At 46.3% G+C, this 23,054-nt stretch overlaps 2 protein-coding genes across 5 annotated transcripts in view; one reads left to right on the plus strand and one right to left on the minus strand.

Moving 5' to 3' along the window:
• Positions 1-23,054, minus strand: part of ADAMTS14 (ADAM metallopeptidase with thrombospondin type 1 motif 14) — a 212,197-nt gene that overhangs the window by 19,919 nt on the left and 169,224 nt on the right. Inside the window, exon 22 of one of the 3 annotated variants that reach the window (XR_016443452.1) lies at positions 2,847-2,935. Coding sequence is in view for 1 of the 3 variants with exons in the window: in XM_090057043.1 (XP_089913169.1) it covers positions 2,847-2,935 (89 nt within the window). In the remaining 2 variants the exon portion in view is untranslated. Of the gene's footprint in view, positions 1-2,747; positions 2,936-23,054 lie in introns of those variants that run through there. The other 2 variants (XM_090057043.1, XR_016443454.1) reach the window with 2 other exon arrangements.
• The window catches only part of LOC149859833 (microsomal triglyceride transfer protein-like), a 39,214-nt gene that overhangs the window by 14,553 nt on the left and 1,607 nt on the right, over positions 1-23,054 (plus strand). The window contains exons 9-18 of one of the 2 annotated variants that reach the window (XM_090057046.1): positions 793-961; positions 2,307-2,414; positions 2,527-2,739; positions 3,986-4,200; positions 4,397-4,465; positions 8,420-8,517; positions 10,797-10,918; positions 18,950-19,174; positions 19,885-20,009; positions 20,088-20,258. In XM_090057046.1, the coding sequence (XP_089913172.1) occupies positions 793-961; positions 2,307-2,414; positions 2,527-2,739; positions 3,986-4,200; positions 4,397-4,465; positions 8,420-8,517; positions 10,797-10,918; positions 18,950-19,174; positions 19,885-20,009; positions 20,088-20,258 (1,515 nt within the window). The remainder of the gene's footprint in view (positions 1-792; positions 962-2,306; positions 2,415-2,526; positions 2,740-3,985; positions 4,201-4,396; positions 4,466-8,419; positions 8,518-10,796; positions 10,919-18,949; positions 19,175-19,884; positions 20,010-20,087; positions 20,259-23,054) is intronic. The other variant, XM_090057047.1, reaches the window with a different exon arrangement.

The raw sequence follows: 23,054 nt of genomic DNA on the forward strand, positions 1-23,054 counted from the left end.
GCCCATTTTTTTTAAGCATAATGCACATACTTAAAATTTACAGCTAGGATATTGCCTTTTCAAACAAGCCACATGTCTTTGGTGCAGATTTGGCTCAAATTAGACTGAATCTTCTGGTGAAGTTTTCAGACATGTGTGTGACCCTACAGAAATGCAGATGCTTGGTCTCTATGGGCCAGCATGCATTTCTACTGCAATAGATTATGTCATTCTTTCCTTCCTAACCACAGTCATTGGTTAGCATCACTGTATGCTATTAAATAGCTGCTAAGAGGAGGTGCTAAGTGATGCGGATCGTATTTTATTACATTGAAATATATTGCCAGATATGCGACTGCTGCATATTACTTTTTATATTGGGGCGTTGTTTAGTTTTGTATTTTTTACATTATCTTTGGATGAGAGGCTCTATAGATATGCTAACTTATGAGCTATTTCTGTTACTTATTAGCTGAAGCTTCAGGAAGTGTTTATAATCTAGGTATAAAGTAAATGATGCTGGAATTACTTTGTATACATTTGAAAAGGCAAGGGGTCAAGGTATCCCCAATTTAAGAGGATGCATTTCCATTTGGCTTCAGTGGAGGGCTCAACTGGCTCTTTTAACTAGGCTCAGGGGAAACAGAAACAAGGGCCATGTCCTCAGCTGATATAAAGAAATGTAATTTCATTAACTTCAGTGGAGCTATGCTAATTTACACCAATAGAGGACCAACTGTCCCCAGGCACTTCCCTTCTCTTCATCACCAGCTGAAGATAGCACACATAATCCTGTGCCTTCTCCCATTTCAGTCCCTTCTTCATTGATGCTGCAGTGGCTGCCCAGTCAACAGCTTCCCTGGCAGCTCTTTCTGAATTTCTGGATTTCAGCAACAAAAAGCAGGAGCCCTTGGTGGAAAAGTTTCTCTATGCTGCAGCCTTCTCTCCTCGGCCCTCAAAAGAGCTTCTTCGCTTGTTGTTAGTAAGTTAGGGGCATTTCCTTTCTTGTGCTCCTGTCCGTCCTTATAGCAGAAACTTGTTTAATTCTGATCCTACTTAAAATTTCTTTTTTACATTTCTGAAGGACCCAGAGCCAGCTACACACTTACTACACAGTGGGCGCATCTACATGAGACACGTTACTGCACATTAGACTAAACTAATGAGCAGTAAAGCATCACCATGTACACATGCACGGCAATTACAGCATATTAAATCAGTCTAATGCACCATTTGCTATTACCAATACATATAGGTACTAGAAAAACTGTGCATTAACTAATGTACTATGGGGTACATGTAGACCCTGACCAGGAGCAAACTGTGTACCTGGTCAGCCCAAGCAACAGAGGGCCACAACTGCTGCCTAGGTCAGCCCAAATCTCTGCAGGGCGGGGGGAGCTGTCCCAACTCTGGGGACAGCTGCCTGCCAACTGCATGCATATTGGACCTGGTCCCAATCTCCACATGGCTGAGAGGCAGCTGCCCCCAGAGCCTTGACAGCTCCATCCCTGCCTTGGACATTGAGACTAGTCCCTGTCACCCCTGCCAGCCCAGAGCTGGCATTGGGGAAGCCTGGAGCTCCCCCTGGCTACTGGAGGTAGGGTAGAGTACCCCAGAGTACCTGGACTGAACTGCTCCCATTGGGAGCAACTTTGCTCCCAATGGGCTCATGTTCAGATACTTGCCTAGGAGCAGTTTATTGCACGTGTAGATGTGCCCACTTAGAACCTATGATAACTTGCTCAGAAAGTGATCTTGCATCACTGTCCTTTACTCAACAGTAACTTCTCCCAGCTGCCTCTCCTTCCTGCTCCTCTTTCCCCCCACACTGAGCTGGGCCATGCAGCTCTCATCAGGTAGAATTTTGAAACTTTGTACAGTAAAAGGAGAGTTTTATAACGGGGGGGGAAAAAGCCAGAGTCTTTAGGGTCCCTCAAAGAGAAAGAAACCCCCTACAAGAAGACTAAGGTGGAAAAGCAAAATACATTTTTATGCGACTAAATCCCTCTGTTTATATTATTATTTTATATGGTTTCAAGTGGATACCTGACATGGGAATAAACATTCCTCTGAAGAAATACCTACAGCAGAATTTGTTCTATATCAGCATGCTACAGACAATGGGAGCTTAATTGCTCACTGTAGAAATCAACATGTTACAGTATTACCAGTAGCTCATGAATTGCCTCCTCCAATGCAGATGGGAGCAAACTTAGGAAGATGTTCTCAATAAACTCTCTGGGGTAATCACTAAAACATGGCTTCTCCATCTTCACCTTTCTCTTCCTTCATTTTCTTACACCCCCTCATCTCTGGTCTCCCAGGACAAGCTGAATGGAAAGCAATTAACCCCTGCTATCTGGGAAACAGGGATAATTGTCACTGGCTCCCTAGTTGGTAAGTTGTGCCGGATGAAGCTGTGTGGATTGCAGGTGGGTTTCCTGACACAATAACTATAGTTATTCTTTTTAGCCCTCCCTTCTTTTCCATGACTTCTTGAAATGTGCTCTTTCTTCATCCTCCTCTGCTTCTCCAAACAAACAGGAAGTAGAACTTGGAATGGAAACTGTTCTGAGACGGTTAAGTGAAACTGAGGAGGAGTCTGAGATGGTCACTTACCTCTTGTCCTTGAAGAATGCCCTGCTCCCTGAAACCATTCCTATCCTCCTGAATTATGCAGAGGAAGGCTCTGCAGCAGTCTCGGGTACAGCAGTGTCTGCACTACAAAGATTCTCCACTCAACACATCACTGGTGAGGTATGAAAAAACCCACCTAGCTCAGAGCTTTTCTTTGGTCATTTGATCTTTCCACAAAATATTGTGGCTGCAGGGGTGTTAGGAAGGACAGAAGATATAATTCTCACCTAGCCATCTTTGAAACTACTGAAGGTCTCCATGTCCTGCATCAAGGTAGTGGTTTTAGCTGCCCTTCCCAGAAGCCATTCTGTCCTGCCTGTGGGAAAGAAGAAAACAAGAGGTGTGCTTGCTACATAAGTATTAGTTGCTAGAATAAATTTCTCCAAGCAGTTGAATTATCACACGATGAATGGATTTACTGTCTCCACCATTTTGCATAGGCTGGATTCTGTCTGCAGCTGTAGCAGAACAGGATTGACTTACATATATCACTGCAAGAAGGAAAGTGGAGGAAGGGGAGAAAGAGACAGAAGAAGACCCTTCCACCTTCTAGCCCAATGGCCTAGTGGTAGGGGACTTACACACAGAGGAGGAGGTCCAAATTTTAGGGCTCCTTGTGTGGAGGTGTCTGAATTTGCTTCCTCTGTTTCCCAGCAATGTGCTCTAGCCAGCAGGCTAAGGGCTTAGCTTTGCCCAGAGCACACTTCCACCCTCATCTTGAGCCTGGCCTATTGAGGAGCTAGGAAGGGAAGATATGTGTGGCTAGGAGGAGATAATAAGGTGGAAGGAAGGTGGTTCACTGAGGTGGACTGGGAGGGGAGGGAGCCAGGTTCTAGCCTGAGGCAGAAACTGTCTCAGTGCTCTTTGTCTATTTTACCCCATGAATGCCAACCCTACTGGCAATGCACAGTGAGCCAGCTTCAAGGAGGAGGTGGAGAGTGTTCTGTGCAATTCCTACCCTGAGACCTGCTTCTTGAAGCAGGATAGACAGACTCAAACTTCCTCTGAGAGAGAGGCTCAGGATATAGGTTTTCTGTTCCCCGGGCAAGTGCCCTACCACTGAGCCATTGGACTAAAAGTTGGAAATGCCTGCTTCTGGTGGTCTCTGATACCTGTATTCTGCACACGCCAAGGCAATTCTGTTATGCCCAGGCACCTGCTCTATCAGCATGCAGCCCATTGAGCTTCTTCTGTAGGGAAGTGTAAGGTGAGTGTAATTATGCTGACTCCCAGACAGCGTACAAATGCCAAAAGCTACAGTTACACAGCTACATAAACACCACTGAAGTGCCCAAAGGTGAAAGAGAATAAGGCCTTCACATTAAGAATGGTGAGGATTAACATTTTAACTGGATTCTGACATTAGGTGAAAAAAGCAATGAGAAGAATTTTCCACGAGAAAATGAGAAAGTATGAAAAAACCTGTCGCCTGACTGCTGCAGAAATCCTGTTAGACAATGAACCTTTGCCCATGGACATCACCAATATCCTACTGGCCACCCGTGAACTGGAAACAGAAATGGCAACATTTCTGCTGTCAAAAATCCAGAGTAGTTTACATTCTCCCCATCACCCAGCAAGGTGAGTGTGGCAAATGAATTGTTACTTTTAGACTCAAAACCCCTTTTCCCCCTCTTCTTCTAAATACATTCTTTTCTCTGTTCCCTTTCTCCTCTCCTTCCCTTTTTCTCTTCATGCTCTACTTTTTCCTTTTGCTTTCATTGTTGTCTCATTTTCGTTTGCAAACCGATTTAAGTCCTCAGTTTTCTTGCTTTAGGCCACTGATACTTGATGTCTCATTATGTCAGCTGAAGACAGTGGGCAACACTGATTGGAACACCAGATGGTTAGTGTAAAAACCACAAAAGTTTTTATTATAAAGATCCAATTTGCAGCATAAAGCCTATTTTATAGCTCTCTTATTACTCTCTCAAGATTCTTAAACAAGTAGTTGACTGAAAGGAAAAGCGTTTTTTGAGCTATGCACAATCCTCTACAAAAGTCTTTGAATATTATCTGGTCAGTTAAAAATGTGAATACAGTCCCAAGATGGTCACTGTCTTTTTCATTCACTTCCTGCACAGATTTGTCTGAACAACTGTTTATTCACAAAAACATGCAGAAATGGGAAGTGGTATGAATACTCCCATGAACAGATATTCAGAGGAACATTCACTCTGGAAGTATTTATATTTACCTGGTTATTTTCAAAACTTTTTGGATGTGTGCAAGTTGTCCAGTCAGGAAACAGAAACACCACTCTGTGATTTAAATGACCAATCGCACAGCATGAATAGGGGAGACGCCTTGTTGGACCTAGTGCTGGCCACGGGTGACGACCTGGTGAGGGGGCTGCGGGTGCTCGACCACCTGGGTGACAGCGATCGATTCGCCTGGTGGAATTCACCATCCAGCGCAAGGTGGCAAAGGCCTGCAGCAAGGCAGCAGCCCTAGATTTCAGGAGGGCAAACTTCAGTGAGCTAAGGAGAATAGTTGGGGAAGCGCTGAGGTCCTGGAGGGGAGCCAGGTGTCCAAGAAGGGTGGTCACTCCTTAAGGAGACGATCCTCCAAGCCCCAAGGGAGGTAATCCCAACACAAATCAAAGGGAGCAGGAGGGTACAAAAGCCCCCATGGCTCACCAAAACCATCCAGGAACGTCTCTTAGCTAAAAGGGAGGCGTACACCCAATGGAAGGGAGGGGCCATCACCAGGGAGGATTATACTGCAGTCACTCGGGGATGTAGGGGGGCAGTCAGGAAGGCCAAGACAGAGATGGAACTGGGACTAGCTTCCCAGATCAAGGACAACAAGAAGTCCTTTTTTAAATACATAGGGGATAAAAAGAAGGTTCCGGGTAATGTGGGGCCCCTGCAAGGAACGCTAGGAAATTTGGTCATCACACCAGATGACAAAGCCAACATATTTAACTGTTTCTTTGCCTCCATTTTCCTGAGCAGGGACTGGAACAGCCACTCCCCCACCCTCTGGGTCCCCCTTAGATCCCAGGGGAGGCACAGCTAGGCCAAGGGTAAGTGAGGAACTAGTTAGGAAACATCTGGAGGGACTGGATGTATTCAAATCAGCTGGTCCAGACGATCTCCACCCCAGAGTGCTGAGGAAATTGGCTGAGGTCATTGCGGAACCCCTGGCATGGCTTTACGAGCACTTGTGGTGCCTGGTGTAGTGCCAGAGGACTGGAAGAGGGCCAGTGTGGTTCCCATTTTCAAAAAGGGGAGGAAGGAGGACCCGGAAAACTATAGGCCAATTAGTCGTACCTCAATCCTGGGCAAGCTTTTTGAGAAAATTATTCTGGCGCATGTCCACAAGGGGCCAGCAGGGGAGATTATGCTTAGGGGCAACCAACACGGGTTCATTAGCAGCAGGTCCTGTCAGACCAACCTGGTGCCCTTCTATGACCAGATCACCAAATCCTTAGATGCAGAGGTAGCAGTGGACATAGTCTTCCTGGACTTTCGGAAGGCCTTCGACAGTGTCTCTCACCCTGTTCTCATTAAGAAACTGGGGGACTGTGGTGTCAACACCTACACAGGTGGGTTGGGTCACCAACTGGCTGGAGGGCTGCACCCAGAGAGTGGTGGTGGATGGGTCATTTTCGACCTGGAGAGATGTGGGCAGTGGGGTCCCCCAGGGCTCGGTCCTCAGGCCCACGCTCTTCAATATCTTCATCAGTGACTTGGAAGAGGGGGTAAAAAGCACCCTGTTCAAATTTGCTGATGACACTAAGATGTGGGGGGATGCGGGCATGCTAGAAGGGAGGAATAGGTTGCAACTGGACCTAGATAGGTTATAGGGGTGGGTGGATGAGAATAGGATGGGATTCAACACTGACAAGTGCAAGGTGATGCACCTGGGGAGGAACAACCAGCACCATACCTACAGGTTGGGGAACTCTCCTCTCGTCAGCACAGAGGCAGAAGAGGATATTGGAGCATCATTGATGCCAAGATGAACATGGGCCGGCAGTGTGGGGATGCAGTCAGGAAGGCCATCCGCACCTTGTCATGCATCCACAGATGCATCTCAAGCAGGTCCAAGGAGGTGGTCCTCGCCCTCTATGCGGCACTGGTCAGGCCACAGCTGGAGTACTGCGTCCAGTTCTGGGCGCCGCACTTCAAGAGGGATGTGGACAACATGGAGAGGGTCCAGAGGAGGGCCACTCACATGATCAGGGGGCAGCAGGGCAGGCCCTACGAGGAGAGGCTAGGGGACCTGAACCTGTTCAGCCTCCACAAGAGAAGTCTGAGGGGGGATCCAGTGGCCTGTTACAAACTAGTCAGAGGGGACCAGCAGGCATTGGGGGAGTCCCTGTTCCCCCGAGCACTGCCAGGAGTGACCAGGAATAACGGTCACAAGCTGGCAGAGGATAGATTTAGGCTAGATATCAGGAGGTGCTACTTCACGGTCAGGGCGGCTAGGGTCTGGAACCATCTTCCAAGAGAAGTGGTGCTGGCTTCTACCCTGGGGGTCTATAAGAGGAGGCTAGATGAACACCTTGCTGGGGTCGTTTGACCCCAGTACTCTTTCCTGCCATGGCAGGGTGTCGGACTCGATGATCTGCTCAGGTCCCTTCCGACCCTAGAAACTATGAAACTATAAATTAAAAGGAGTCATCAATTAAAGTACTGCCTGTGGTAGAAGGTTTTTAAGCAAGCCATCAGCTGAAATATGTTTATATAAATCAGTCATGGGATCATTTTAAAGAACAGACTAATTTAAAAATATCAGTCAGAGTTTGCAGATAACTCACAGATCAAAGATGGCTAAATTCACCAAACAGATTAGTCACGTTGGATATGTTTCCCAGTTCTAGTGCATCTTACTGTGTACTTGGCAGAAATAGCACTAGACCCAGGCTACTCCTAGCAAAATTCAGTGCTAGGAAAGTAACATTCCACAACTCCACTTTGCTCCGTCTGCTGTCCTCATTCTTCTCTTATAGCATGATCGATACTCCTCAGTCTCTTTCTCATGCTTTAGAAAGTGATTCTTAACCAGTGTACTGCAGCACCCTGAGATGCTGTGAAATCCTTTTAAGGGTGCTGTAGGATGCTTCATATTATTAGCACTGTTAGGTGGGCAAACACCTTAACATGCTTCAAAAGATTAATGCAGAGATTTCAAATAGGAACCCATAATGTCAAAAATATCCTGCCATGGTCTTTTTCAGGTCTTTGTAACGGAAGAATTGCTCTACCATTTTTTCCATAGTCAAAAAATAAATGAAAGCTAAGAACTGGCATTTTTTGAGGGGTGCCTTGAGTCTAATCAAGAGTATCTTGAGTCTAAAAAAGTTGAAAACCACTGTTTAAGTAAGATTAGTTACAACCAATAAGGCTTAGATGTGTGTGCGTGTGTATAATATTTAATTAATAATGATTAATAGTTGCCAATACCACATATATGTGTATTATTTTATATTCTAATAGATTTAATAGTGTCTGTGTAACTATATTCTATAATATATACAATGTGTGTGTGTGTATGTGTATTGTTTATTTATTGCCATGCCATTTTCTTCCTCATTTGGGAGATACTAAAACATTACAAAAGGTGCTTGTTTAACTACATATCAATGTGTTATTTGCATCTGTTTATATTTTTAAATGTATATTACCTATCCTCTCTAAAATGCCTTCCACAATGGCAGCCTTAATTTTTTCTGTCACAAGCTCAATTCGTATTTGAATTCTGATTTTTTTGTGGGGGGAGGGGGTGTTGTTGAGTGGAAGAGAAAAGGAGGTGGTTGCCTCACACCCAACCTTTTTCTCATTCTTTCCAGGAAGGCAATGGAAGAACTGCTGAAAGATCCATTGATAAATAATTACAGCTATCTTTCCAAAGCTGGCATTTCCTCTTCTTTCTCAGGACCTTTGACAGGTGACAACATGAACAAAATTGTGTTTAAGTTCATATCCAAAAATTAAATGAAGGTGCCCATAGGGAAACCCCAATTTTGAAATCAACTGCCAAAGGGCCACTGGAAATCAGGGGATATCTGTCTTTTGGAACTATCCTATTTTTAATAGGCATTTTTTGAGAGTCTCCTGTAAGGGTCTTCCAATGTCTGAGCACATTGGTCGTCTGTATATGCATGTGTATGTGCAGAGTTATACTTGAATAACCTCTAGAGTAGAGGGAAAGAAAAGATTTAAAAATATATGTTGAGGGAGGGGACCACCACAATCCTAAAACTGGCTCTCCCTTAGAGAAAAAGGTGACTCCTTGAGTGAATCAGTAGCAAAAATGATCACTCCATCAGTGAAGCCATTGTCCTTGCTTCTCTTCAAAGACCATCAATGCTATTCTGAAGGTGCCTGAGAGCCATCTTCATAAAATAATGTCCCTCCCCTCATAATCAGACACATACATCTGTCTATAAAACCTTAATGCTCACATACTTCACACAAGCATTGAGCACACCAGTACTGCATTTTTCCTGGATCCTGCTGACCAGAAAGAGAAGCCAAATCATGACATCAAACCTGTGCTATATCTCTTGTGGGGCAGAACGTTGTTCCTACTACTAGACCAAAAGACTAGCTAAAACTCTCATTATTTCTTAATTCATTAGAAGTTTTAATAAGCTTTTCAAAGGGGCAGATCCTCAGTGGTGTAAATTGTCATAGCTCCATTGTCATTGATTTCAGTAGAGCTATGACAGCTCATGCCAACTAAACAGTTGTTCAAATACTTTTGCTTCAACCTTCCTGCTCTTCTTTCTGTCCCAATTCGTATTGTTTCATTTAGCTTTACAATTATATTCCTTTTCCTATCCCTAATGGATATTTTGGGCATGCAAAGGAAAAATGAGTGAAGAGTGGGTGAAAAAAAATTGTAGGGCTAATCATTTGTTTATTACAAGGCCACATTGAGGAGCATGTTTTGTATCCCTCATATTTCAGTTATTTTGTCAGATTTTCAATTGCTAGTGTATGGACTCCATTCAATTCTGCTACTATAGACTTGGACAGAAGAGGTATACAGTGCTAGTGAACTGATTCCTTGAATGGTGTCTCTCTAGCCTCCTGTTCTCTGTCTCCAGCAGCCCACCAAGTTACAGAGCACCATCATCAGTGCTTTTCAGTGTTTGAGTCATAATTCCACTAAATTAACTCACTGAGCATAGAATACCTTACTGAACTGCTTGCAGTCCCATGGCAACATCCTCATCTTCCCTATTAAATTATGTGGACAGCCTTAAACTTTATTTTTCAGTTTAATGGTTGCAGCGTTTTCCTCCCCCTACAGCCATAATGGGAACACTGAAGGAGGAGGTATATAACATTTGGTCAGTGATGACTCTGTGATGAAGGGAGGAACAGGCTGCAATTGGACCTAGACAGGTTACAAGGGTGGGCAGATGAGAATAGGATGGGATTCAACACCGACAAGTACAAAGTGATGCACCTGGGGAGGAACAACCAGCACCATACCTACAGGTTGGGGAACTCCCTTCTTGTCAGTACAGAGGCAGAAACATGGGCCGGCAGTGTGGGGATGCAGTCAGGAAGGCCAACCACACCTTGTCAGACATCCACAGATGCATCTCAAGCAGGTCCAAGGAGGTGATCCTCCCCCTCTATGCGGCACTGGTCAGGCCGCAGCTGGAGTACTGCATCCAGTTCTAGGCGCCGCACTTCAAGAGGGATGTGGACAACATGGAGAGGGTCCAGAGGTGGGCCACTCGCATGATTGGGGGCAGCAGGGCAGGACAGGCTAAGGGACCTGAACCTGTTCAGCCTCCAGAAGAGAAGGCTGAGGGGGGATCTAGTGGCCTGTTACAAACTAGTCAGAGGGGACCAGCAAGCACTGGAAAAGTCCCTGTTCCCCCGAGCACCGCCAGGAGTGACCAGGAATAACGGTCACAAGCTGGCAGAGGATAGATTTAGGCTAGATATCAGGAGGAGCTACTTCACGGTCAGGGTGACTAGGATCTGGAACCATCTTCCAAGAGAAGTGGTGCTGGCTTCTACCCTGGGGGTCTTTAAGAGGAGGCTAGATGAACACCTTGCTGGGGTCGTTTGACCCCAGTACTCTTTCCTGCCATGGCAGGGGGTTGGACTAGATGATCTACTCAGGTTCCTTCCAACCCTAGAAACTATGAAACTACGACTCTTGTACCGTACTTCTTACTGGTGTCTCTTTATGTCTTTCAGTCACCAAAGATGTGCTTTTCCCTTTCACTCTGGATTTGCTATTTACTGAAGTAGGTCTTCTGAGGAAGAGTGTCTCTGACTTCTTACTCCTAAGCCATGGTCACCAACTTCAAGCAGCTCAGGTCAGTTACTTGGACTGAAACGCAGAGTGACTTAACAGGACTACAGGATTTCCTATATTGTGCCTGCTTACATTCTACATGACTTTCATCTGTCCCGTTCTGTCTGATTACCAGATATCCAGGTTTTCCATTCACCATGGAAAAACACAGTAAAACCTGGATTTTCTCCTTTAAAGGAGAAAAACATGGGAAACTGGGTTTCCCCTTGCAGAGTTCCAGCCTGCAAGGAGCTGAGGAGAGCAGGAGAAGGGCAATCAGCAGAGGGTGCCATGTGCATGTACACAAATACACACGTACATGGCTGCTAGGCAGCCTGGAGAGCAGCTCCCCTCAGGTAAGTGGAGGGAGGGGAGGGGCAGGAATTGTGGTCCCCATAGTGAGGGAGGAACTTGGGCAGGGCTGGGGCTGCTGCCCAGCCCAGGTGGTGCTTGAGGCTTGGGGCCCAGGGCCAGAGTGCACAGCCGTAGACCCCAGGTGGGCAGCAAGATGGGGCCACAGGCAGCTCATCCAGAGGGCAGCAGAGAGAGCTGTTTCCCTGATGTTGCACACACTCCAGGAGGATATGGGGGGCATGTGCCTCACACATCTGTGCATGGGGTAGGTGTGGGCTGGCCACTGAAAGCTCAGGCTCCCTCCTTCTGCCCTCTCCCTGGAGTCTCTGCAGCCCAGTGTGCAGGACTTAGCACGACAGAGGAGGGCGGAGAGCCCAAGCCCACAGCAGCCAACCTGCACCAACCCCTCCTGACAGACTCCGCTCCAACCATGCCACCTGTGGGGGAGGGGGATCTGGGCTTCACACTGAGAACCACTGCAACAGTTATTCCCTCCTGCAAGTGGCAGCCAGGGTTCAGGCAGTGGTGCAGGGGACAGGAGACTGAGACCCAGGTCTCTGACCCTGTAGTCCTGGGGTGGTGGGCCATGGGTGGGGAGTGAGGGGCACCAGCAGGGGGGCGGGCGCTGTGGGTCAGGAGTGAGAAGTAATGGCGTAGGCAGGGCATGGCAAATCAGGGCTGCTCAGAGCCACAAAGCAGTGAGGTGGGGTGGGGAGGGGTAGCCACAGCTGTATGTTCATCCTGGTGAGTGAAGGATTAGGGACCTCTGATTTTCCATAATAAAAATCCAAAATTAAAGTGCCAAAAGCCAAAATGTATGGGTACTTATAATTTGTTTTATTGAAGTGATTGAGGCACTATTAGGCTTCCAAATTGCTTTAAAATTGCATTTGTAGCTCATCTAGAAATATACCTGTAAGCAAGCTCTCTTGTCTCATGCCTCAGGGTCAGGCTCCCAGTCCACTTCTTTATATTCGCCCACCACACCGTGATGGAAAAAGGAAAGGGAAGCTGATTGTTGGTACTAAAATAATAAGGACTACAGCCTCCTCTCACAGATAGATACTCTTCACAGGGCTCCACCTCCCCTACACCCTGTCCTCGTCACCCCATATGGCGAGTCTAAGATCTTCCCCTGAGTGATTAGCCCAAGGCAGGTCCTAGCCTCCTGGCTTTGTTTCCACCTGGGCTTCACATTTTCTTCTGTCACTATTCCCAATAAACCACTGGGGCATGATCTCTCTAGTCAGCCCTAGGAAAGTCCCTTATAATGATTTTCAAGTTAAGTCCCACAGACAGACTTACCCTGAGTCAGATGTCTTGAACCCAGCTCTAACAATAAAAGTCTCTTATGTCAGTTGTCCTCTACCAGGTAGCCAGAATCTCAACTCCAGTATTTCTTCAGTCCAATATACTTCTCCGTCAGCCTCCAGTCATCATTCCATATTAGCACAGCGGTCCCAATTTCTCCACTGACAGCTGTCTGTCTCTCTTGCTCTCTCTCTGTGTCTCCACACAGGTACACACCACTTCTGACTAGGAGATGGTGCTCTCAGCCTCCTCTCTGGGGAAGAGTGAGTCTTTGCCCTCTTACTTTTGAACTAACCTGCTCCTGTTAAGTCCAATCATCTTCAATTCCCTCCTATAAATGACTCCCCACCACCAGGGATTCATCAGTCCTGGAGCTTCTGGGACTTCTGGGTTTACTCCTGGCCCTCTGATATGGCTGCCAGGCACAGCCATGGAGCCTCCTAACCAGGGAACAGGTTTAGCTGATTTCCTAGTCCCCTCCCTTATCTCTGGAAAGGGGCTGGTTCTCCACTTCTGTATGGTAAGACTCACCGTGGGGGAGTAACGGAGTCGCAGCGTGGGTTTCTGGCCCAAAAAGCAGCGACACTGGTTGTCACCGCATTCCCACATGTAACAGGGGCCATGGATTGGCTCTCTGTTACAATATCAATAAAATATTATATTCAACTGATACCTATATAAAGCAGTGTATCATTTTAATCATGGAAAAATGCCTATTTGGAGGTTTTTAAATCAGAGAATTTGCCATTTTTATCAGAGAATTTGCAATTTTAAAACAAAAGAGAAAACCAGGATCCCTGCTGATTACCCATAGAAACCCCTCCATAACAGAGGACGTATGAAGTACCTAAGGACATACAAAAAGACCTGAAATTTTAAATTCCTAACTGTGTTATTCACTGATATGTAGGAGGAAACAAGGCAAATCTGCTGTTTGACATTTTGAGTTTCTCTGTATTGAAAGTTTCTTATTTTTGGCCAAACTGCCCACACTATATCCAGCATTGTCAGTTTTCATTTGAGTTTTTGTCATCTTCCATCTATAAACATGTAGCCCCTTCTCCCCTCTTTCCTCCCAGCTCCTATAAATCAACTTTACCTCCTATTTCAATGGAGTTGTGTCTATTTATAACAGATGAGGATCAAGTCCATGAGATTTTCAAAAGGACAAAAGGGTGGATGCCATTTTAATTAATCTTGATACTTTCGAAGTCAAATGGAGTTTTGCCATTAATTTCGCTGGTCCCACAGTTTCATCCTAAAACTGATTATATGATGATAACTTTATTGGCCTAAATGTACAAATAGAGTTTAGCAGGAAGCTGTGAGCTGCTGAGAGCCTCCATATTTAAACAACAGACTAATTTAAAAATATCAGTCAGAGTTTACAGATAACTCACAGATCAAAGATGGCTAAATTCACCAAATAGATTAGTCATGTCGGATATGTTACCCAGTTCTAGTGCATCCTACTATGTACTTGGCAGAAATAGCACTAGACCCAGGCTACTTCTAGCAAAACTCAGTGCTAGGAAAGTAACATTCCACAACTCCACTTTGCTCCGTCCGCTGTCTTCATTCTTCTCTTATAGCATAATCGATACTCCTCAGTCTGTCTCATGCTTTAGAAAGTGATTCTTAACCAGCATACTGCAGCACCCTGAGGTGCTGTGAAATCCTTTTTAGGGTGCTGTAGGAAAAATTTGCATCAATGAGAAACTTCCCTCACACCTTCATCCAATGGGAATGCGATGCAATGGGGATATTTTCCACGTCTCAAGGAGATTGGAAACTCCTCAAAGAACTTTATGGTACAACAACTCTGTAAGGCTGATTACAAATTGGACTATTTATCTATGATACTACTTCAGGCCCTATCACTTCAGTCCCTAGCACTTTACAGTCTTTAACTTTTTTGCCAACTTAGAACACCTCAGTGAGGTAGTGGAGTGGAATTATCCCCAGTTTATGGGAGGGGAGCTGATGTACAGAAAAGCTGAGTGGTTTGCCCAAGGCCACCAAGACTGGACAGGAAATTAAATCTGGTTTTTCAAGTTCTTTGCTACAGCGCAAACCACCCAATCTCTCCTTTCTTTCACTACACTTATTCAATTAACATCCTTAGTGGGACCTGATTCTCTGCTGCCTCGCACCTTATGTTGTTGTCTACACTTGTCTGGAGTGTATACAGTACTGCTGAATCACATCCAGAAGATTTTGCAGTCATTCTGCACAGATGTAAAATGGCCACACAAAGGCCAGGGCATTTGAGTATCAGGTTTTCATAGATTTCATAGCCATTAGGGCTGGAAGGGACCTCAGAAGATCATCAAGTCCAACCCCCTGCCCAAAGGGCAGGAAGTCAGCTGGGGTCCTACAATCCCAGCAAGATAAACATCCAATTTACTCTTGAAGGTGTTCAATGTTCAATTCACCATCCAGCGTAAGGTGGCAAAGGGCTGCAGCAAGGCAACAGCCCTAGACTTTAGGAGGGCTGACTTCAACAAGCTAAGGAGGATCGTTGGGGAAGCGCTGAGGACCCAGAGGGGAAGGGAATCAGATGTCGAAGGTGAGTGGTTGCTCCTTAAGGAGACGATCCTCCATGCCCAAAGGGAGGTAATCCCAACAAGGGTCAAAGGGAGCAGGAGGGCACATAAACCCCCATGGCTCACTAAGAGCATCCGGGAATGTCTCCTTGCTAAAAGGGAGGCATATACCCAATGGAGAGATGGGGTCATCACCAAGAAGGACTATGTTACAGTCGCCCGAGGATGTAGGGGGGCAGTCAGGAGGGCCAAGGCAGAGTTGGAGATAGGACTAGCTTCCCGGATTAAGGACAATAAGAAGTCCTTCTTCAAATACATAGGGGGTAAAAAGAGGGTCCCGGGTAATGTGGGGCCCCTGCAGGACACGATGGGCAACTTAGTCATCACGCCAGATGATAAAGCTAACATATTTAACGATTTCTTTGCCTCTGTCTTCCTAAGTAGGGACCAGTTCAGCCACCTCCCTGCTGGGCCCCCCTCGGGCCCCGGGAGAGACACGCCTGGGCCAGGGGTTAGCGAGGAGTTAGTTAGGGTACTTCTGGAGAGGCTGGACATGTTCAAGTCCGCTGGTCCGGACGATCTTCACCCTAGGGTTCTACAGGAACTGGCCGAGGTCATTGCGGGACCCCTGGCGCGGCTCTATGAGCACTCGTGGTGCTCTGGTGAGGTGCCGGAGGACTGGAAGAGGGCCAATGTGGTCCCTATCTTCAAAAAGGGAAAAAAAGAGGACCCGGGAAATTACAGGCCAGTTAGTCTTACCTCAATCCCGGGTAAGCTCTTTGAAAAAATTATCCTGGCACACATCCAGGAGGGCCTTGCGGGGGAATGCATGCTCAGGGGCAACCAACATGGGTTCATCAGTGGCAGGTCTTGTCAGACCAACCTGGTGGCCTTTTACGATCAGGTCACCAAATCATTAGACGCAGGGGTTGCTGTGGATGTAGTCTTTCTGGACTTCCGGAAGGCTTTCGACACTGTCTCTCACCCTGTCCTCATCAAAAAGCTGGGAGACTGTGGTGTTGATGCCCACACGGTCAAATGGGTCGCCAACTGGTTGGAGGGCCGCGCCCAGAGGGTGGTGGTGGATGGGTTCTTCTCGACCTGGAAGGACGTGGGCAGTGGGGTTCCGCAGGGCTCGGTCCTCGGGCCCGCACTGTTCAACATCTTCATCAGTGACTTGGCTGACGGGGTAGAAAGCACCCTGTTCAAGTTTGCTGATGACACTAAGATGGGGGGGATGTGGGTGCACTAGAAGGGTGCAATAGGCTACAAGCTGACCTTGACAGGTTGCAACGGTGGGCGGATGAGAATAGGATGGGGTTTAACACTGATAAGTGCAAGGTGTTGCACATGGGGAGGAAGAACCGGCACCACACTTACAGGTTGGGGAACTCCCCTCTTGCCAGCACGGAGATGGAAAAGGATCTTGGAGTCGTCATTGACTCCACGATGAACATGGGCCGGCAGTGTGGGGAGGCAGTCAAGAAGGCCAACCGTACCCTGTCATGCATCCACAGATGCATCTCGAGCAGGTCCAGGGAGGTGATCCTCCCCCTCTATGCGGCACTGGTCAGGCCGCAGCTGGAGTACTGCGTCCAGTTCTGGGTGCCACACTTCAAGAGGGACGTGGACGATATGGAAAGAGTTCAGAGGAGGGCCACTCGTATGATCAAGGGTCAGCAGGGCAGGCCTTATGAAGAGAGGCTACGGGACCTGAACCTGTTTAGCCTCCACAAGAGAAGGTTAAGGGGGGACATTGTGGCCTGCTACAAACTGGTCAGGGGGGATCAGCAGGTATTGGGGGAGTCCCTGTTCCCCCGTGTGCTGCCAGGAGTGACCAGGAATAACGGTCACAAGCTGGCGGAGGGTAAGTTTAGATTAGATATTAGGAGGCGCTACTTCACAGTCAGGGCGGCTAGGGCCTGGAACCAGCTTCCAGAGGAAGTGGTGCAGGCTCCTAGCCTGGGGATTTTTAAAAGGAAGTTAGATGAGCACCTTGCCGGGGTCATCTGACCCCGGTGCTCTTTCCTGCCAAGGCAGGGGGTCGGACTAGATGATCTACCTAGGTCCCTTCCGACTCTAGCTACTATGAAACTATGAAATGTAGGTGCTTGAACCACCTCCGCTGGCAGACTGTTCCAGACCCTGGGGGCTCAGACAGTAAAGAAATTCTTCCTTATTCTAGCCTGAAACGGTCTTTCAGTAGTTTATAACCGTTCGACCTCGTCATCCCTTGGGGTGCTCTGGTGAACAAACGTTACCCCAGAAACTGGTGGTCACCCCTGATAAACTTATAGGTGGCCATCAGATCGCCCCTGAGCCTGCGCTTTTCCAGGCTAAAGAGCCCCATGGCTCTCAGCTTGTCGTCAGCTGGTCTGTTTTCCTGACTTCTGATCATGCACGTGGCTCTTCTCTGGACTCTCTCAAGCTTCTCCACAGGCTTTTTGAATTGTGGAGCCCAAAACTGGACGCAGTACTCCAGCTGTGGCCTCACCAAGGCCGAGTACAAGGGGAGAATGACGTCCTGGGATTTGCTTGAGAAGTATCTATGGATGCAAGCCAATGTTTTGGTCACTTTACTAGCGGCAGCATCGCATTGCAGGCTCATGTTCATCTTGCGGTCGATGATGATCCCCAACTCTCTTTCTTCCGTAGTGCTAGCCAGCACAGCACTGCTGAGCCTATAAGGATGCTGCAGGTTTTTCCTCCCAAGGTGGAGAACCTTCCATTTTTCAGTGTTAAACACCATCAGGTTCTCGTCCACCCATTTGCTGAGCCTGTCCAGGTCAGCCTGGATCACCCGCCTGTCTTCAGGTGTGGATGCTTTGCCCCAAAGTTTGGTGTCATCAGCAAACTTGGCCAGTCCGCTTCTGACTCCAGTGTCCACATCATTAATGAAGATGTTGAACAATATGGGTCCAAGGACAGAGCCTTGGGGGACCCTACTGGTCACAGAGCACCATGATGATTGACTTCCATCAATTACCACCATCTGGGTCTGACCACGGAGCCAATTTCCCAGCCAGCAGATCATGGTGGACCCAAGGCCACAATTGGCCAGTTTCAACAAGAGGTGATCATGGGATACCAGATCAAAGGCTTTTTTGAAGTCAAGATATATGACATCAATCACTTTACTGGGCTTTAAATATAATCACTTCCCAATTTGCTATAGAGCCATTGGTCTGCTACTGTTTTAAGTAATTCTACTTCCCATCTAGCTTCTCCGAGCAGGCCTCCAGAATAGCTGGCCAAGGTCACCTGGTGCTGTCCTCTTCTAGTTTACTCATCCAAGTTTACTTGGACTTCTCTCAGTCTGCTTGAAGTCTGGTCCCACGCCACTTGTATCAAGTTCAGTCTGACTTCTCTTGCTTCTCCTTCATGGGCAGTCCTAGTTTTATCTGGGGTCACAAAGGGGAGCCCTAGTTATGAACTCCTGCCCCTACTGCTATAACCATCTTTCAGGACAGGTAAACAAAACGTAGCCCAAGAGAAGCCTACCTTATATAAAATGCTAATAGCTTACTTATATATGAAGGAGACTGCTCTGTATATAAAATTGTACTGGCTAGTTTGGGTAAAACAGGCCCTTCTTAAGCACATTTCAGGGCAGATTTTATTTAAAAAAAAAAAACTTTGCAAATATCTGCCTACAAAAATAAAAATACTTCCACTTAAAGATGGCAACTGCTCCAAGAAGAGATTGGTTTGTGAAAGATGGAGTACTGCACTACATCAGACAAGTTTGTTATCTAGCTTCCCCAAGAAGGAAAATGGTTAAAGCTAACCCTTGAGAAACCAAGCCTTGTGCAGCTGATTTTTCTCTGCCTGTATATTTTAAGGTCACTTTTGAAGCGAAGGGGCTGGATTCGGTGCTGGGAGAGAACACTAATGAAGAAGAGGAGCAGCAGCTGATGGCTGGGATGTCTGCCATTGTCTTTGATGTTCAGTTACGGCCTGTTGTTTTCTTCCAAGGATATACAGACCTCATGGCCAAGGTTCTCTTAAGCAGTGGAGAGCCCACAAATGTGATCAAAGGCAATGTTCTGCTAATGGATCATCAACAGGTAACAACTATATGACAGAAGGACCTTCTCTCATCCAAGCTACCAGTTAGAGCTCTGGTGATGCTACCCAGGGATCACTAGAGCTCCTTTTAATCCACAGGGTATACTCTAGCATAGCAAATCTTCCTGAAGGGTGCTGTTTGCAACCCATTTGCTCATGCCCAGTACTCATTACAATGCTCAACCTAACCTAAGGGCAGTATTAATGAAAGATATTTAAAAACTGGTTTATTAATTAGCATGTGGAAACTGCAGGGTCACTGTATCCTGGCCAGCAGGATTTGGCAGTGCAGTGCAGCTAGTATCCCTTCTGGCTAATTGCTCTTTAACTTCTTTTGTTGATGTTGTTTTGCATAAAGCAGCGTGTATCTACACGAGATGCTGCATTGCCATAGCAATGAGCTACAACAACATAGCTCATCTCTATGGCAACATAGCATCAGCGAGCATGAACTGTGATGCCGACGCTACTGTGCAGTAGCAACAAGCTACTGTGCAATAGTTCATTTCTATTACACAGTAGGGTTAGAAATGACCTGTGTGCCTATGGGACCATGCAGTAATGGTGGTTTACTGCGCGGTCATATAGTACTTGCTAAAGTACTATATGACAGCTGCACAGTCGGACACACATGTAGAGGCACCCACAATTAAGGTCAAGAAAAGTGCAGGCACACTCTAAACAAATACTCTTTTCTTCTGTTCTTCAGGCAATTCCCCTTCAGTCTGGGCTGCAAGCAGTAGTTGAACTTCAAGGGGGACTTGGGATAGATATTTCAGCCAACATTGATGTGAATATATGGGAGCAGGAATCAAAAACTGAAATCAGAACAAGGTAAGTGAATGAAAACTTAGTTCCCTTCCCCGAATATGCTTTGTTCAGGGGCAGGACCTTTGCTTTCTCCTGTTGCAGGGGTGGACTGGCCATTGATTTCCAAGCAGAATTAGATGGCCCATTCTTTCAAGCTAGCTTAAGAAGCCAGACTGAGGTGGAAACTGCACTCAATTTTGCTACTGCTTTAAGATTTTCTGGGAGTCCTATGCTCATGTGTCTGCAGCTCAATGAGGAACAGCTTCCTTACAGGTAAGATGTGGATTTCTAGGCCAGGACTGCAGAGGGGGGACACTGCCATACACTGCAGCCTCTTCTACTTGCTGACCCAACACAGGGTTTAGTGCAAATCTTTGTCGAGTGGGGATTCTGCAGAATTCATTGCCATTTGCCTAATCCTAGAACTCAGTCCAGCAGAGTGCAGTACTTCCAGGGATTCTTGACCATCATCTCTGATACCCAGGGTTACAAAAATCCAACTAGGGAGAAGAGAGGAAGATATTCTGAAAAACAGTTCTCAAGGAGCCAATTATTTATTGCCTTGGTTTTTGTAACAATTACTAATGGATCCAATCTCCAGAACTTGATTTAAAGCAAGAAGGTTCATCTCAGTCCCTCCATCCAGGGAAGTCAGTAAAGGTTAGTGGAATGCCAGAGAGAAGACCAGACTAAGGAGTGTTAAGGCAAACCCTGTGCACAGAAGTTGCTGGGTTATCTGTTACAGTATTGTGGTGCTAAACCTCTTTTATAGTATAATTGCCGGCCCTAATGCCAATATTGATTTCCACACAGCACAGCTGTTTTTTGATCTGCTTGCTGAGGCATCTTTCATGGATGCCTCTTGACATAAATAAATCTCAAGCAGTTTTTTTTTGCTGTTGCATGACATCAGAGGCAGGCACCCTGGCATTGTTCCTAGGACTGACTTTGGCTCAGAAGGACTCAGTGGGCACGTCCAGACAAGCACACACATACATTTTACCAGGTACAGGTAGCACTGGTACATATTTGTGCCACTGCTACTTGTTCTTTGGGAACACCTGTGCATGTGTGCTCTGGTGCATAGCAAGTTGCCCCGGGTGGGGTAGGGAAGGCTGGGGTCAGCCCCTGGGCTGGTCCCAGCAGTCTAACCTGGGATCCTGGGGGCCTCCCAGGTATCCAACAGTGGTGATCCATCAGCAGGAAGCCTGGTTGGCAGCTGGAGTGGCCAGCTAGTCTCCGTTTTTGGACAGCACACACTGCAACTACGTGAACCACTCTGCTTTTTTCTAGTGTGGGGTTTTTTGACACCGGGTCACCTGGTGTAAAAAAAACAAAACAAAAAAACCCAACCCACGCTGCAAATAAGCAGCATGGGGAATACCTGCAATGCCACACTGTCTGCAGCACTGTATACCACATATGCACACGTGTCTGGATGCACCCACTGTGGCTATCTGAGAGCATGCATCTAGCAAATTACCTTGCTCCCAAAGGAAAGCCTTGGGCCTTGTAACTATTCCCAAGACACTTCAGGGACAGAAAGAAAACTTCATCCACAAAGTAGGCACCAAAAACCAAGCCAGAGAGAGGGTGGAACGCTTCCTTGTCACGGTTGGACTAGCTGATCTCCAAAGGTCTCTTCTAGCCCTAATTTTCTATAGTTCTGTGATTCAAAGAGTGAAACACTTCAGAAATTAGTAATTTCCCCACCAATCAGATCTTGCTATATAGCCAAGAAGTCCAGTCTGCCACAGTCTCTTGTCCAGTATTCAGTGTAGACAGGTACCAGAAATCAGCTTATTCTTCAAAACTTTTCCCTGGTGAAATCTCCTCACTTGAATTGATTCCTGGGAGCAGGAATATAACTGTAGACAGCTATGGCTCATCCTGCTCAGGAAGTGTTTAGACACCAGCCACTTTATAGCTGAAACAATCAATGAAATTACCCTCCAAGGGTTGTGAGAGGAAAGGGAAAAAAAAAGTCCTCGCTAATACATGTTAAAGATTAAATATGTAAGTTATTCCATTTTTATATAACATGAATATTGAACTGATTTCAAGTAGCAACAGAATTAGAGAACACTGACAAGCATCAAATCTATAAAGACTGCTTGATGCAGTGGTAGTAAGAATAGGGCCATAGTGTGAGTCACTATGAGAAGGCCTTTCTCTCTCATTTGATAACTCAGATATATCTGAATATCAAATGCACTGTTAGTTCTCACATTAGCTGCTCTAAAAATCAAGCTCTTTAAGATATCCCAGGATGGGCATATATAAAAGGGAGTCATCCCAAAACACTCACTCTTGAAAATATTGGCTCTATTGCAAAAATTATAAAAGTCCCACAAAATTGTTTCTCCAAAAACATCAAATCATCTCAAAGGAATTATGTGTATGTATGATAAGACTATACAGTGAGAGAAAAAAGAGAGGAAAGTATGATTATTTATAGAAACTACATCATTTGAATTTCACTTTCCCATTGGGAAAAAAAAATAGGATACGATAAGCAACTGCAGGTGCTCTGGAGCCCTAGTCAGCCCTGTTCTCCTCTCCCTACCCTTGGGAATGGCATGACTCTAAAGAAGAGTGCATTTCCCGAGCACTTAGATCAGCTCAAAGGCAAACACTTATGGATGCCTATACAAGTGCTCCAGAGTAGGGAGCCGTTTTAATTAGTGGCTCTCAGGAGCCTCTATAATTAAAACACTGGAGCATCTCATGTGTTCAATATGGTGGTCAAATGAGCTTTAGTTAAACGTCCCTGCCACCATTTTGAAATGCAAGACACTGAATACATGAGATGCTGCAGCATGCTAGAGCGTTATTATTAAAACGCTCCAGCAGACTCAATTAATCAACTGAATTGAGTCTGGTCCAACATGTTCTAATCATAACATATTGGAGCATGTGTATAGGCAGTCCAGGTGAAGAAGACACCCCAGCATTTTTACAGATCAGACATTTTAAGGAAGGAATACCCATGCTGATCTGAGTAGACATGCTAGCCTAACCTTGTATCGTTCTAAACTCTTAGCTATCTTTTTGCTGTTTTCTTCCACA

The sequence above is a fragment of the Crocodylus siamensis genome, chromosome 7 (assembly GCF_052110815.1).
Source record: "Crocodylus siamensis isolate JL-2025a chromosome 7, ASM5211081v1, whole genome shotgun sequence".
NCBI classification, from domain to species: Eukaryota; Metazoa; Chordata; order Crocodylia; family Crocodylidae; genus Crocodylus; species Crocodylus siamensis.